This window comes from Mauremys mutica, chromosome 13 (genome assembly GCF_020497125.1).
Source record: "Mauremys mutica isolate MM-2020 ecotype Southern chromosome 13, ASM2049712v1, whole genome shotgun sequence".
In the NCBI taxonomy this organism is placed as follows: domain Eukaryota; kingdom Metazoa; phylum Chordata; order Testudines; family Geoemydidae; genus Mauremys; species Mauremys mutica.
In genome coordinates this window covers 2,675,927-2,692,441 of record NC_059084.1, presented here as the reverse complement: position 1 = coordinate 2,692,441, position 16,515 = coordinate 2,675,927, and the positions used below count along the sequence as shown (strand labels likewise).

The window sequence follows — 16,515 nt, the reverse complement described above, 5'->3', positions numbered from 1 at the left end:
CCTTTTCCATCTTAACAAATCACTTCCCAGGTGGCACCCTGTCAAATGCGAGGTACACGATATCCTGCAGAACGCTGGCCTTCAGTTCTGCATCAAGATCCCTGGCTTCTCTGTCATCGGGTTCAGCACATGGAACTTCCACGCCAGCTTCATACCTTTAAAAACAACACCGTTTTTAATTGAATCAGCCATGGACATTAGTACTACAGTCAGTAGAGTCACCCTGTATTAGTTAGTTTGAAATTATATCCCCCCTCCAGGGAGCCATGGATGGCAGTTTGGAATTATGGGGGAAATATTTGTTGAATGTTTCTTCTAAAATGCTCAGCAGTGAAATAGTTAACAGTGTTAGCATTTAAATGGTTATCCTCAAGTTTCAGATTTAACAATCCTTTGAAATGAATTGGTCAGTTCACACCTCTCCAAGCTATTGTTTCAGGCTGTCTCCAAACTCAGGCAGACAACACTGCATCAGTCACACTCCATCCAGGTTATCTAGGGCACCTTTGCAACCATGCAACGTAGAAATATGGTTTCTAAAGTGAAAGCTGAGATTCTGCAGCAAGGCATGGATATCACAGCATCATGGAATCATGGCCCTGATCACATGATGCTAAATTATTTTCTGGGGCGCACCAGGGTTGCATTTTTGAAGTCAGCACCATTGTTCTGGTGTAATTAAGAGCAGAATTTGACACCAATTTTGTTCTTCCAACAGAAAAAATAAAATAAGAGGCTGAAAGGGTTTTCTCCCATGGTGATTTTTCTAGCCCACTTGGGAGTGATCTTTTCAAACATGCCTCTGACACAGGGCATAATTCAGTCATCATCACCCTGAGTTGGCGTGGAAAATGAGAAGCCTTGATTCCACGATGTGCATTTGTCTATCGCTGACGAAGAGCACGCTCTGGGGCTGGATTCCTACGGCTTTCAAGGGATTGGGACAGGGACTGAATGTGGCTGAGATAAAGTCATGTAGAGGTGGGGAGAGGGCAGTAAGGGGAAGAGTTTTCCCTGCATGAAGGGGTTACAGCCAAGCCCTGGTTTAGAATATGCTTTACACCTGCCGTCTGTGAGAGAAAGACAGACAATTAAAGGAGTCTCTCCTGGTCAGGAGACCAGCCCCATAGAAATTGGGACTGGCCCTTTCTATCTCCCCTTTGCCTGAAATATGGAATCATCCCTTCTGAGCCCTGAAATAGATTTTTTTTTAAAGGGGATAAATTAAAGAAATCGTCTTTCTTTCCTTCCTGGGCTCGTTTGCCCTGCCTGCACTCTGAATTTAAACTAGCACCCAGACCTGTCTTAGCAAAGAACTGAATGGGCCATGAGACAGAACTACCTCATCCTCCCAAGAGGTGGTCCCTCCAGGCCAGGGCCGGCTCCAGACCCCAGCGCGCCAAGCGTGCGCTTGGGGCGGCATTTTGCCGGCAGGGCGGCAGGCGGCTCCGGCGGACCTTCCGCAGGCATGACTGCGGAGGGTCTGCTGGTCCCGCGGCTCCAGTGGACCTCCCGCAGACAATGAAAGGACAGACAATGAAAGGAGACTCTCCTGGTCCCGCGGCTCCAGTGGACCTCCCGCAGACATGACTGTGGATGGTCCACCGGAGCCGCGGGACCAGCGGACCTCCCGCAGGCACATCTGCAAGAGGTCCCCCGGAGCCGCGGGACCGGCGTGCTTGGGGCGACCAAATTCCTAGAGCCGCCCCTGTTACCAGAAGGAGAGAAAAAAACTTTTTGTACTGGTAATGAAAATGGTCCATTTGCAGCAGTTGATAAGAAGTTGAGAGGAACAGTGTGTGTGTGTGTGTGTGGTTGTGGGGAATAAACATGGGGAAATAGTTTTACTTTGTGTAATGATCCATCCATTCCCAGTCTTTATTCAAGCCTAATTTAATGGTATCCATTTTGCAAATTAATTCCAATTCAGCAGTCTCTCATTGGAGTCTGTTTTTGAATTTTTTTTGTTGTAATATTGTGACTTTTAGGTCTGTAATCGAGTGACCAGAGAGATTGAAGTGTTCTCCAACTGGTTTTTTAATGTTATAATTCTTGATGTCTGATTTGTGTCCATTTATTCTTTTGCATAGAGACTGTCCGGTTTGGCCAATGTACATGGCAGAGGGGCATTGCTGACACATGATGGCATATATCACATTGGTAGATGTGCAGGTGAACGAGCCTCTGATAGTGTGGCTGATGTGATTAGGTCCTATGATGGTGTCCCCTGAATAGATATGTGGACAGAGTTGGCAACGGGCTTTGTTGCAAGGATAGGTTGCTAGGTTAGTGTTTTTGTTGTGTGGTCTGTGGTTGCTGGTGAGTATTTGCTTCAGGTTGGGGGGCTGTCTGTAAGCAAGGACTGGCCTGTCTCCCAAGATCTGAGAGACTGAGGGATCGTCCTTCAGGATAGGTTGTAGATCCTTGATGATGCGCTGGAGAGGTTTTAGTTGGGGGCTGAAGGTGATGGCTAGTGGCGTTCTGTTACTTTCTTCATTGGATCTGTCCTGTAGTAGGTGACTTCTGGGTACTCTTCTGGCTCTGTCAGTCTGTTTCTTCACTTCAACAGGTGGGTATTGGAGTTGTAAGAATGCTTGATAGAGATCTTGTAGGTGTTTGTCTCTGTCTGAGGAACTGGAGCAAATGTGATTGTATTGTAGAACTTACCTGTAGACAATGGATTGTGTGGTGTGGTCTGGATGAAAGCTGGAGGCATGTAGGTAAGTATAGTGGTCAGTAGGTTTCCAGTATAGGGTGGTGTTTATGTGACCATCACTTATTAGCACTGTAGTGTCCAGGAAGTGGATCTCTTGTGTGGACTGGTCCAGGCTGAGGTTGATGGTGAGGTGGAAATTGTTGAAATCATGATGTAATTCCTCAAGGGCTTCTTTTCCAGGCGTTCAGATCATGAAGATGTCATCAATGTAGCGCAAATAGAGTAGGGGCGCTAGGGGACGAGAGCTGAGGAAGTGTTGTTCTAAGTCAGCCATAAAAATGTTGGCATACTGTAGGGCCATGCGGGTACCCATAGCAGTGCCGCTGATTTGAAGGTATATGTCATCCCCAAATGTGAAACAGTTATGGGTGAGGACAAAGTCACAAAGTTCTGCCACCAGGTTTGCTGTGACATTTTCGGGGATACTGTTCCTGATGGCTTGTAGTCCATCTTTGTGTGGGATGTTGGTGTAGAGGGCGTCTACATCCATAGTGGCCGGGATGGTGTTTTTAGGAAGATCACCAATGGATTGTAGCTTCCTCAGGAAGTCAGTGTTGTCTCTAAGATAGCTAGGAGTGCTGGTAGCCTAGGGCCTGAGGAGGGAGTCTACATAGGGTCTCATCTACACAAGATAGAGCCTAAAAGGGATTGGGCAAAGCATATTCTAAACTCTCCCTCCCAACGGTACCAGTGCATTGATAACTCAACTATGTTGCTTTCCTCTCAAGAGGCAAGTGGAGCCTTCATCCTATTTCTTCGTGCTCTCCTCGGCTAGTTGGGGCAGCCCATAAGGCTTTGAAGGATGTTGTCATTCCCTGGAGCCAGCAGCCGTAGGGAGAGAGGAAGTTGGCTCGATTCAGCACTCTAGGTCCAGTATAGCATGGGGAGAGGGGCCAACTCTCAGGTAATCAGGATCCAAATCACTAAAGATTTATAGGTTTAAAACCAACACCTTAAATTCCACTTGACAACTCAGACATTAATGCACATTCTGAAGCCCCAGCAGGGCTGAAGTCTCCTTGCAATACATTCGCTAGATGCACAGCCCATGAGGCCAGCACACGAGGTAATTAGTCATGAGTGAAGCAGATGACTCTTTGGGTAGTTTGTGACAGATTAAATTTACCAAGTAGCCTTAACAACTTGAGCCTACCTAAACTCTCCTACTCAGAGCCATAGGAAACCTGTGACTCTCATTGCACCAGCGAAGCCCCAGCTAGAGTCACCATGTTTTATGATGAGTAAATCCCAGTTTCCCTTGGTTTTAGGATGGTAATGTTTTATTGGCTGGAAACAGAGCTGCTGTATCCATCATTGCTACAGATGAAGGACACGTGTCCTTGTGTGGGGGATAGAAAGGGCTCCCCTACCCTGTGCCGCTGCCTTTACCAGGTTTGAATTTTAGGACTTCACTGATCAGAGAATATGTGTGAATGACCTCCTCATTCAGGGCTAGCGCCTATGGACTGGAAGACCCTGAGATAGACACCTACACAGACAGGCTTAGGCATCAGAAGAAGGATCCACAGGAAGCAGAAGGACTGATTTCAAGAGAGCCTAATTGCAGGGATGAATTAGGAAGAGGACATAGCATCCCAAATGCACCAAGCCCCTCCCACCCCTTCTGTGGCAGATAGGAAAGGGGGACACTATTTTATGGAGATATACCTATTGCATAGACAGGGCCGCCCAGAGGATTCAGGGGGCCTAGGGTCTTCAGCAGCGGGTCCTGGGGCGGAAGGACCCCACGCCGCCGAATTGCTGCCAAAGACCCGGAGCAGAAGGACTCCACTCCAGGGGACCCGAAAAACCTCTCATGAGGGCCCCTGCAGGGCCCAGGGCAAATTGCCCCACCCCCTCCCTGTGGGTAGCCCTGCTCATAGAGCTGGAAGGGACCCTGAAAGGTCATGGAGTCCAGCTCCCTGCCTTCGCTAGCAGGACCAAGTACTGATTTCAGCCCACATCGCTAAGTAGCCCCTGCAAGGATTGAACTCACAACCCTGGGTTTAGCAGGCCAATGCTCAAACCACTGAGCTAGGAGCATCAGTGTATAAGCTAAGGAGGATGCTTAATAACACAGCCAAGCTGCCAGCAACCCAGGAAGGAAGGAAATATTCACAAGGAAAACACACATTTCAGCCAATTTTCCAGTGGAGCCCTGGCTCCTGTCCAGCTGCATGGAAAGTTTGATTTCATTTACAAGGCATTTTTCCTGAAGAGTTTTCTGCTGAGTCCTGCAGCAGGTGGGATCCAAGGAAGACTAGGGGTGAGAAGGATCCAATGAGGCAAAAGGGAAGATTCAGAGCGGTTAGCTTTCACTCTGAACCGGCCAGCCCCAGAACAGGGAAGCCCAGCATAAAACAGGGACATTTGTTAACGATTATAGCTCCAGACTTAGTAATTTATTCAGATTCCTCTGCTGGCTGTATATCTATCTCCTTCTCTTTTATTGCCTTCTTCTGGAAGCCCGTCGTGGCAGTGAGGGTGGAGATGAGAAGGGAGAAGCAGCTGCAAGGAAAGTTAAATACGCAACACTCTGCATATTAGAAGCGTTGTGCGCAAAGAAGCTAGCAACGCACACACTGCTCCTGGAGGCAGGCCAGGCATCCTTAGGGTCTGTTTCATTGGTACAACCAGTGTAGAAGGCCCTTGGGCCACATCTCCAGGCACAGGACTGGAGGCCTTTTCTACCCTGTCCCCAACCAGTAAGTGGCTGAGCCTTTCGTACCCTATGTTGGCCATGGACAGAGATTTTACTTTAGGGATTGGACCAAGACTTCATCTGCAAAGCGTAAAAGTTCTTGGCACCACATCTTCAACAAGGAGGGTTTTGGTACCCTGACTCCACAACACAAACTACAACTGCAGTGACACTGCTCTGCTCCTACCCAGCATTCAGTGCTCCATAGAACAGCCTACACATACAGAAAAAAGAGGGACCTCTCCCCCCATATTGTACCCTTTTACACAAAGCTGCAGGGAAGCCAGGGAGTTCACCGGTTGTCTGTCTATCAAGCACCTATTCATAGTGGTATCTAGTCCTGAAATACAGATGTAAGGACCACAGTCATAGCTTATAAAACTAGAAGGGACTATTGTGATCATCTGCTCTGACCTCCAAGATTACACAAGCCATAGGATTTCCCTGGCTTGTGTTTGACCTAGAGCGGATTGTTTAGAAAAACATCCAATCTGGATTTAAAAGTTTCCAGGGATGGAGAATCCACCACAACCCTTGGTAAGTTGTTACTTGCTCTAACTGTTGAGAATTTGCACCTTATTTCTAGTCTGAATTTGCCTAGCTACAGCTTCCAGGCTGCACATGACCCTTGTTACATCTTTGTCTGCGAGATTTAAGCACCCTCTTATCAAGTTTTTGTTCCCCAGGTAGTGACTATTGAACTGTTGCTATACTCGCCCTGAAGGGAGCCAGACCCTGGCTAGCACTCTGATGCTAAGGGATGATCTTGTAGATGCTGGGGCTCCATTTTGTCTGGTGGTGTTCCCAGTCCATTGTGAGTGAAGATGTCCTGGTGGAGAGGGCAGTCACTGTACTCTTGCCCAGGCAGCAAACTAGCATCAGAGACTTTTCAGTAACTGGAAAAACAACTGCTGCCCCAGGCTAGAGCAGTTCAGACATTGCAGCTCTCTGAACACAACCAGACACATTAAATCGCTCAATGGTATCGCCCTCCGGATGCAGATTATAGAGAGAGGGGCTGCAAAGTCTTCTCTTCCACACAGGCCGCATCAAGTCCACGCATCTATCAGCTGGATTCTGCTGACCTCTGGCGGCTCTCGGGTTAAACAGCAGCTCACTCCAAGCAGCCAGCTCAGGTAAGAGTTTTCTGGAGATGATTTATTGGTTCTATCATGGTTTCTCCAAGCTCTTCCTGGTGACCCAGGCAACCCTCTATCTTTCCCCCCTCTATTATTTCCCATTCACAGTATGAATCCTGAATCAACCCCACCATCATTCTGGATGAGGAGAGCTGGAAATGGCTCCCCCTCCACCCCTCCCTAAGCACCCACATGAATACTTCTGAATCAGCCGAACGGTTCACGGGAGAGTGATCTGAGGGGCACTTCCTCTTGCTGTGGCTACCTTTGCAGTGTTATTCTCTAGTGCCAACCCAGGAGTGAAAGACTACAGCACAAGTCCCAACACTGGATCCTCTGCATGGTAATGCACTACATTTCCACTAGCCTGGGGGTGGGCTCTGTTCCGACAGAAATCTCACGAAGACGTGGGGCCAAGTCTGTGGCAAGCCCTCCACACAGAAGTGTTTTTTTCACTGCCTGAATTGCTCAAGGTGACGCATGTCTGGATCATATATCCTTTTTCTGTCACAGGGTGTGTTCTCCATCTCTTTCAGCTTGAGTGATCGGAATGTGGGTCAATCTCCAGACACCAAAAGGAAAGAGAGATCTCTCATTTCTAATCTGGCGGTCTCTTATCTGGGAATTTGCTGCTGTTAGCAACTGCCTGGCAAATGCTACTTGGCTGGCAACTCGAGATCTGGTTGATTAGCTAATCAATAACACGCTGTTCCATTGCTATATCTGTAATACTTGAATACAGTTGAATATGTAGCAACAGTTGTGGCATTTAGAAAAAAGAGCTGACTTGTGTGCTCTAAAAGGCCGGGTTTATTTTGTGCCATGGGGGACGCAGAGCTATGCTGTGTGAAATGTCTAGTTATATAACAGCTTGTACTCACTTTGTCAAAGAAAATATTTATAACACCTCGGCTGTGATGGCCTTAGGTCTGTGCCAGCTGTGTGATCACAATTATTACCCATTGTAATAACTGGGCTTACAAATTTATCCTAATTGTGAGCTCAACTGTAAGGTCATAAGATGTCACAATAACCTATAACAACAAAAGTTGATGGGAAAAAGTATGAAAGTGAGACAGACTGAATTAGTCCAAACAAAAAGACCTCCTGAAATAACTCATGGACTGTGCTAAGATCATGCTTGGTAAACAGAAATCAGTGAACCAAAATTGGTGGGTTGGAAACTAGGCCTAATTGGTGGACAAAATAATGAGATGGGCTATTCCAACCATCATTCCTTTGTGAATCCTTAAAGAAGGAGACTTTGGGGAGAAAAATTGGCTACTGGAGCAAACTGCAACATCATGGCTGCCATGCCCACTGTCTCCTGAGATGCCAGGCCTTCATCATCCTGATCCTGAGAGAAATCCTGACTAGACTGAGCAGAAAGAGGGACCCAAATGCTGAGAAATGCAAGTAATGCACATTGGAAAACATAATCATAACTATACTTATAAAATGATGGGTCTAAATTAGCTACTACCAATCAAGAAAGAGATCTTGGAGTCACTGGATAATTCTCTGAAAACATCCACTCAATGTGCAGCATCAGTCAAAAAAAGTAACAATGTTGAGAATTATTAGGAAAGGAATAGATAATAAGACAGACAATATCATATTGCCTCTATATAAATCTATGATATGCCCACATCTTGAATACTGTGTGCAGATCTGGTCCCCCTATCTCAAAAGAGATATATTGGAATTGGAATATACAGAAATATTGGAATATGTACAGAAAAGAGCAACAAAAATTAGGGGTATGAAACAGCTTCCATATGAAGAGAGATTAATAAGACTGGGACTGTTCAGCTTGGAAAATAAGCGACTGGGGGGTATGATAGAGGTCTATAAAATCATGACTGGTGTGGAGAAAGTAAATAAGGAAGTGTTATTTATCCCTTCACAGAACACAAGAACTAGGGGTCACCAAATTAAATTAATAGGTTTAAAATGAACAAAAGGCAGTATTTCTTCACACAGCGCACCGTCAACCTGTGGAACCTGTTGCCAGAGGATGTTGTGAAGGCCAACACTATAGCAGGGTTCAAAAAAGAATTAGATAAATTCATGGAGGATAGGTCCATCAATGGATATTAGCCAAGATGGACTGGGATGGTATCCCTAGACTCTGTTTGCCAGAAGCTGGGAATGGGCGACAGGGGATGAATCACTTGATGATTCCCTGGTCTGTTCATTCCCTCTGGGGCAATCTGGCACTGGCCACTGTTCGAAGACAGGATACTGGTCTAGATGGACCCTTGGTCTGACCCAGTGTGGCCATTCTTATGTTCAAATGATATTGCCACCTCCACTGGCTCCAGCTGAATCCCAAACACCACCTGGGATAAAGTGGGAACAGATTTTAACAGCATCTTTGATTCCATCTAAGAGACTGTCAGACAAAGGGGTTTTTCCTTCTAAACATTCTCTCCAGCTACAGGGAAAGGGAACAAAGGATGTTGGTAAAATGAAAGTCTTGTTTCATACTTTATATTTTAAATGCTTTAACTGTTGTGTTCTCCTTTTTTATCTTTAATAAAAGGTTAAAAGGATTTTTACTGGTGTGTTTGCCATGGCACTAAGCAGCCTGAGGTCTCTGTATATGAAAACCCGGACCTGGTTCATCACTGTTTACTGTTGGACAGTGACCAGATTATGTTAACACCTTCAGCCCATATATTCATCTAAACTAATACAAGAGACCTGCCTCGCAAGCCAACCCAGTAATCAAAGCACACAAGCCCTAATTGCCCATCCACAGTCAAGTCTATCTAGTACCCATGGAGGCCTGTTAAATGGAGCGTTGCACAGACCAATATACGTGTTGCACTATCAGGGTGGGGGAGTGACTGGGAATGCAGCTCACGCTGGCTGGTGCACCATAATAGTGCACAGGTCTCTACTTCCACACAGGGCTTGCAAAACTCATTAGATACCTATTAGTCAAGGGGATAAGCCAACTAGCCCAGGGGTAAGCACAAAAGACGGAGGAAGGGGCTCCACCGCTGAAGGCCGGGGTGAAACCATGTCCCCTGCTAGGAGTTCTGCCAAGCTCCTCTTGATGCTGCTTGGGGGCTCTGTCAGCCTGGGGTTAGCAGGAGGCTGATTAGTTAGAAGCTGTTGGATGGGAGAAGGGGGCTCTGCTTCTTCCCTCCTGGCAAGAGCCTCTTTGTGGCCCTGTGGGAAGGGAGCCCCTACTCTACCCTGCTGGGGACACAGGTCACAGGTTCAAGGATAGGGGCCTGGGAATAGGGGCCCAGGCCAGGGATGGGGCTGGCCAGGGGAGAGAGGATGGGGCCTGGGCTTATGGGTGAGGCAGGCCCGGCCCAGGGGTTGGGTAGGGTTGTCAACCCTCCAGGATTGTCCTGGAGTCTCCAGGAATTAAAGATTATGTCTTGTGAGGAAACCTCCAGGAATACGTCCAACTAAAATTGGTGACTCTAGAGTGGGGGTCCCGGCTTGGGGGGAGGACATGGGCCTGGAGGTGGGGCCCAGGCTGGGGGCCAGGCCGGGAGGAGGGAGGCCAGGGGTGGGGGTCCCGGCCTGGGAGGGGCAGGCTGGGGGGCCAGGCCAGGAGGAGAGAGGCCAGGGGTGGGGGGGCCGGGCCAGGCCAGGCCGGGCGGGGGGAGGATGGGGCCCAGGACGGGGAGGCGGGGGCTGGTCTAGGCCTAGGCGTGTCCCTTGCTCATCCCCGGTTGGTGCAGCCGCAGCAGCAGGTCCCTTGGCAACGGAGCCGGCTCGGTTGCTAGGGGCGGGGCCAGGCTGGCGCACGCGCGCTTCTCACTTCCGGCTCTTAAGGGAACGTGTCCCTGACGCGGCGGGGCTGCCGGGCCGGAAGTGCGGACCGCGCTGGGAGCAGGCAGCGATGGCGGAGCAGGCTACGGCTCCCTTGAGCGAAGCGCACAACGTGAGCGGGCCCGGGGAGGCCCCCGCCGCCGGCCCGGCGCGCCCGCCCGCCACCCCCGAGGGCATGGCCCTGGCCTACGGCAGCCTGGTGCTCATGGCGCTGCTGCCCATCTTCTTCGGGGCGCTGCGCTCCGTCACCTGTGCCAAGAGCAAGGTAACCTCCGCCCCCCCCCGGCGCCGGGCCGGGCCCCCACCCCCCGCTCCGCCAGGCCCCCACCCCCCGCTCCGCCGGGCCCCCTCGGGCACCGCCTTTGCATGTCTGCGGCATCCCGGGGACCTCCCGCGCGGAGGGGCCGTGATCCCGCGTATTGCTGCTCGGGGTGACCCCCACAAGGGGTCTGGGACCCCAGTGACAGGTCCGCCTTTTGCTCTGGTCCCCCACTGCTCCCCTAAGACACCGAGGCCTCCTGAGCGTCTTGCGCTGCTCAGAGAGTCCCCTCTCATGCCATGGAGAGGAAAGTCCTGAGCATCCCCTTGGACTGAGCCTCCTCCAGGGACTGGGAGCCATGTGTGCACACATGGGGGCCACGGTGTTTTCATCCCCCCAGGTATTACTGCTCCCTTCCTGGCAAGAGATGCCCTCCAGCTACTGGTCCCTCATCTCTGTCTGTGCCCCATAGGGTTCTGCTTTCATCCCCTAGTACTGCCTTCATTCTCCCCATCTGGAGAGAGGTAACCCATAGGGTACCTCTGCCTTCTTGGGTAGTGCCCCCTGGGTAGTGCCCCTACTGGCTCAGGAGACGTTCATATATCCTTGGAAAGCTTCTAAGCACCATCATCCCTTTTTGAGTAATGCATCCACCAGAGAGCTGAGCCTGGGTTCTGTTTCTATTCCTCTGGCTTTCTCCTGCTTCCTCTCACTGTCCTCCACGGAGATGCCTTCTCTGTCTGAGAGAATTGTGTTCCCGGCTTTAGGTTAAACAAGTGTCTTTCAGAGTGTCTACTTATACTTGGTCCTGCCTCATTGCAGGAGACTGCATTAGATTAACCTCCCAAGGTCTGTTCCAACCCTGCATTTCTATGATTCTGCGCATTAGCCTGTCCCCTTCTTGGGGGCTGTCTAGTAATGGTAGCTCACCTTGGTTTTCCCACTTTTATCACATTTTCTTCTCTAATGCCTAGCTTTGGGAGTTTATTATAGCCACGTTGTTCAGTATGCACTAGATGGAAATAAAGCTGCAGAGTTAACTACAGACCTTGTTGCAGAGAATGAGCAATTCTTTGGGTACTTAGATACTGTCTTGACCGGGGACTGCTGTGTAGCAGCCAGCTGTATGCTCTATATGAGTCGTCACTACTTTCATATGGTTGTTTTGCATAAGTGGTAGCAGTAGGGTGCATTCCTCTCAGGCAGGATTGCAAGTGTGTTGTGAAAGTTTCTGTGTCTTGATTAGCCAAACAGCTAATGCCAAGTGTAGAGTGCAGTCAGCTGTTTGGTAACCATCACTGAGTGACGCTGCTTTCGCATTCCAAGTAGACTGCTAGCCATTATGCTCTGCCATACGGTCTGGGTACCACAACAAGGCTGCTGATGTCATGGAGAGGATGCAGTGTAGGGGAACAAAAGATCATATCAGGAATTGAGGACCTGCACTGAGAGAATCAGACTTTGTTGGGTCAAAACAAGAGACTTCAAGTTACCTAATAGATGCTTCCAAAATTATTTAAAGGCATTTACAAAATTGATACATCTTTCACACTAGTAAGGGGCTCAGAACAAGGGCGCATCCTAAGAATGTGATGAGTAAATCGGTGGCTGGACAGAACTGTCATTCAATGGCTAATAAACATATGGCATACCCAGATGGGGAAGCTAAATGAAGCCAAGAATATGAATAATGTTGAAACAGTTCTGATGCAAGAATAGCACAGAGGAGCTGCAGAGCCAGCAGTGTCCAACACTCCTTTGCTGGGCTGGGGGAGTAGGAAGAGAGAACTGGGGAGGGAGGTCAGCTCAGAAGGCCCACTGCTTTCTCCCCAAGGAAAAAGTAGTAAACTCTGGCAAGTCCTGCTGGGACAAAGGTGGGCAGGTATCTGTTTCTGAATCAGTTTGTGCTTTTAATAAAGGCTCGGCAGGGATGACTGGAAGCCAGCAAGCAACCTGCATCCAGGTGAGCCCAGCGTTGATTAGTTCTGTTGAGTCCAGCAAGCTGATAGCTCTGCTGGTGCTTCTGGACCTCTTCTCCCCAGTGTGTTGATACGGAGAGCAGATTAATCTACAGATGTGCTCTTCTTCCCTCTCTAGAATGCCTCAGATATGCCAGAGACTATTACCAGTCGGGACGCTGCTCGCTTTCCCATTGTCGCCAGTTGCACCCTCTTCGGACTCTACCTCTTCTTCAAAGTAAGTAAGCCACTTAGATCCTATGTTGTTGGGGGCCACAGAAATGTGTAAGCGCCCTTCTTTGCTTGTCGTTTGTTTTAACCTCTCTACCTTACTGCATTCATGTTTAAATCACATCAAGACTGATCACAGCCTGCAGTGCAGACATCTCAAAGAGGAGTCTGAAAGGCTCTTTTTGGCTTGCTGTATTGTGATCTCTGGGTGCACAGTATGTTGAAATTGCACAGGTTTTAGAGATCCTTGCAACATTGCTAGGCAGTGAGAGACGTGAGGATGGAGTCACAGCCTTTATTCTGAATTATCTGACTTTTATGGCAAGTCTGAGTCTGTGTACAAGTAATTGCTTATAAAATAAGGCCAAAGAGCCAATGGAAAATTTGAGTCGATTCTCAGACTACTAAGCACATGTGGCCTTCCCTGACACGCTGTGGTGCTGTCTCTGAAGTCTGAGATGTAGTAACTGATAACTGAGTGACCTGACCGAAAGCAGAGAAGAATGAAGGTATATGAACTGTAGCTTCTTCCAACTTTGTTTCATGTTCCTTTCCAGCTGTAATCAGCCTTAGGCATTGATAAATGCAAGCTATCCAGCTAGCTGCGAAGGTAAAAGGTGACATTTTTACTTATAGACAATCTTCCACATGTTTCATAGGGGAAGCCTCAGAGAGTTACTATACCCACACATCTCGGGTTACATGAAAATGCCAGAACTGTAGCTAGAGGTCATGGCAGTAAGGGCTTTGGGCTTTGTATATGAGAATAGTGGCACTGATGTAACTAAATTGACTTAGGCTTCATCTATGTGAGAATGTTTGTACTAAAGTTACGAGGAGTCCTTGTGGCACTTTAGAAACTAACACATTTATTTGGGCATAAGCTTTTGTGGGCTAAAACCCACTTCATCAGATGCATGGAGTGGAACATACAGTAGGGAGTAGGATCAGTGCGACCCCCGACTTGGTAAGGTAACTCCCATCTTTTCATATGCTGTGTATTTATACCTCCTTACTTTATGTTCCACTCCATGCATCTGATGAAGTGAGTTTTAGCCCACAAAAGCTTATGCCCAAATAAATGTTAGTTTCTAAAGTGCCACAAGGACTCCTCGTTGTTTTTGCTAATACAACCTGTACTAAAGTTGACTTATGTAGTTAAACCCATACAAATCCCCTATGTAGCTGCGCTTAAGGTAGCAAATTACCAATTTAAACTGAAGCTTAAACTGGCTTAAGTTTGTCCACATGGAGGGATGTACAGGCCTAACTAGTTTACAATTTAAAATCAGCTTAGTTAAAGTGGTGCAGAGTTTCTTTTATTGAGGAGGCCTTAGTTAAGAATTCATTTCAACTGCCATTCTAATCCTTCATCACTTACAACTTTCTCATACTTCTCTGGGCTGTAATCTTCCATTCTTGGTCTTCAGTCCAGGGGGAATTTATTTTTAGACTACTTGAATGAAATTGGTTCATGCATATCTGAGTTATGTGAGCATTGGGGCAGGGGGAATACTTCTCTAAAAATACCATCTGGATAGGGTTCTTGCTCCTGGAATAGGGGAGACCAGAAGCCAGGATCCCTACTATTTATGGCATCCCCCCACCATGGTTACAAATACTGCCCATCAAATGTTCTGGTCAGTTCCTTCTTGCCTGTGGTCAGAGAAGGTGTTCCCCCTAAGAGACCCAATATCCTGCAGTGTCAGGATGCTAGCAGGACTCCTCTGGTACCTTTACCATCCCTTATCTTTTGGTCATGCCAGGTGTGGCTGTGAAGTGTCTCAAGGGAAAGTGCTAAACATGTGCAATGTGGACAAATTAATGTTGCTACATGAGCCTTCACTTGGACAGGTTTAAATTGTTACTGTGATGTTACTCTGCAATAAGCATTTGTATTTTAATTTCTCTCTATTTTAGGAGAGTACAAGAAAAGCTCAAAGGCTGCCTTAAGTGCTTCTTGGCACATTTAGCTAGGTGTTGTGTGTGTGTGTGTGTGAGAGAGCTTGAATGCAGGCTCTAAGGCTGCACATGCATTTCAGAGGGATAGGGGTTCTCATAATATCCTCAGATAAACTAGGGCGGAGCATGAGTTTAGGATGCCTTTGGAACTGAAGGGTAGGGGGAATGCTACCTTAATTCAGTTTTCATAGAAATGTAGGGCTGGAAGAGACCTCAAGAGGTTATCTTGTCCAGTCCCCCAGATTGAGGCAGGACTAGGTCAACCTCTGTCATTTTTTGTTTCAAGCTGTTGCATGAATTTAACAATTTCATGCTCCAATCACATGCTGAATTTTTCTCCAAAAAAGAATTGTTTGGAAAAAATGCGTGCCCTTTCCTGCAAATTTTTTTTTAAACCATTCTGAATGGCTCACTGTTGCATGTGGTAGTAGACTCTGGAGGTGGCCACCTATCCCACATGGCCCTTATTATGTGATTTGGGGACTAGTCATTTATTTTAATTCCTTTTTTATTTTAATCCTGCTGGTATGAAATATAGTAAATATGTCGCATTTTAGTCATTCTTAGTCACTTGTCACAACCGTGACCAGAAAGCAGTGACAAGTAACTTGCTAGTTACATCACAGCTGTGTAACATGTAAAGGGGTTCTTGCCTTTTCTGCCACCGTCAAGTTGGGAATTGCAATTGTAACTGAATCTCGTTCTTTTGCCTTCCAGATCTTCTCTCAAGAATATATCAACCTGTTGCTCTCCATGTATTTCTTTGTCTTGGGGATCCTAGCCCTGTCTCACACCATCAGGTAAAAACTAGGGGGGGTACCTCAATATTGTATGGTAAATCTGTCCTGGTGACTAGGGGAGTGTATAGGGAAGTGCCCTATGGCGTATGAGCACCTAGGAAAGAGGGCAGATTGGACTTGTTTATTCGCAGAGTGCTGTTACCTTGCAGCAGTAATAATACGACCTAGCTCTTACATAGCGCTTTTCATCCGTAGAACTCTAAGCACATTACAAAGGAGGGCAGCAACATCATCTCTGACTTACAGACAGGGAAGCTGAGGCATAGAGAGGTGAAGTGACTTGCCCAAGGTCACATAGCAGACCTGATGGGGAGCCAGGCATAGAACCCAGCTCTCCCAAGCCCCAGGCTAGTGGCCAAAGCACTGGGTTATGCTGCCTGCAAAAGCGTTTGGATTTATGCTGTTACTGCACCATAGGTGTGCGTGCCCAGCAAGCCACTGTCCCTCTCCTGAGGAGCTTACAGCGTAGGTTGTATTTAAGCAGGACAGAGAGAACGTTTTGCTTCGAAATCCTCAGTGGGCTTTTATTGCCAGAGCTTGTGCCTCAGCAAAGCCAGTTGGGAAATGGGTTTACAAAGCACAAACCTCAGTGAAAACTGCAGGCTAAATTCTCAACTGCGCTGGGACAAAATGTGATACAGTCAAGGAAGCAGGTGGAATTGGGCCACCGTCCTGCTCCATCCCCCATGCCTGTGGCTAGCCACAGCCAGCCCCGCCTCCCACTGCAAGTTAGAGCAGTCGGAGCTCATTGCACCAGCAAGGCTTACTAGAGTGTGGTGTACTCCAGCCAGCCCCTTCCTGCCCCATCCACCAGAGGGGCCAGCTCTGCACCAGTTGGGGACTCTGCCTTTCCAGGGGACACTGGTTGCCCACTGAAGGCAGCGTTTAAGGGCCCTTTGCACCTTAGAGTAGGGTAGGATCTGGCCTTGGATGTTGCAATCTCATCTGAGC

At 48.0% G+C, this 16,515-nt stretch overlaps 1 protein-coding gene across 6 annotated transcripts in view; it reads left to right on the top strand.

Annotated features, from left to right (window-relative positions):
* The first annotated feature begins 7,628 nt into the window (after positions 1-7,628).
* Positions 7,629-16,515, top strand: part of HM13 (histocompatibility minor 13) — a 30,503-nt gene continuing 21,616 nt past the window's right edge. Inside the window, exons 1-4 of one of the 6 annotated variants that reach the window (XM_044985575.1) lie at positions 7,629-7,968; positions 12,533-12,576; positions 12,711-12,809; positions 15,482-15,564. In XM_044985575.1, coding sequence (XP_044841510.1) covers positions 12,544-12,576; positions 12,711-12,809; positions 15,482-15,564 — 215 coding nt within the window. In that variant the 5' untranslated portion in view covers positions 7,629-7,968; positions 12,533-12,543. Of the gene's footprint in view, positions 7,973-10,361; positions 10,620-12,532; positions 12,577-12,710; positions 12,810-15,481; positions 15,565-16,515 lie in introns of those variants that run through there. The other 5 variants (XM_044985574.1, XM_044985576.1, XM_044985577.1 and 2 more) reach the window with 5 other exon arrangements.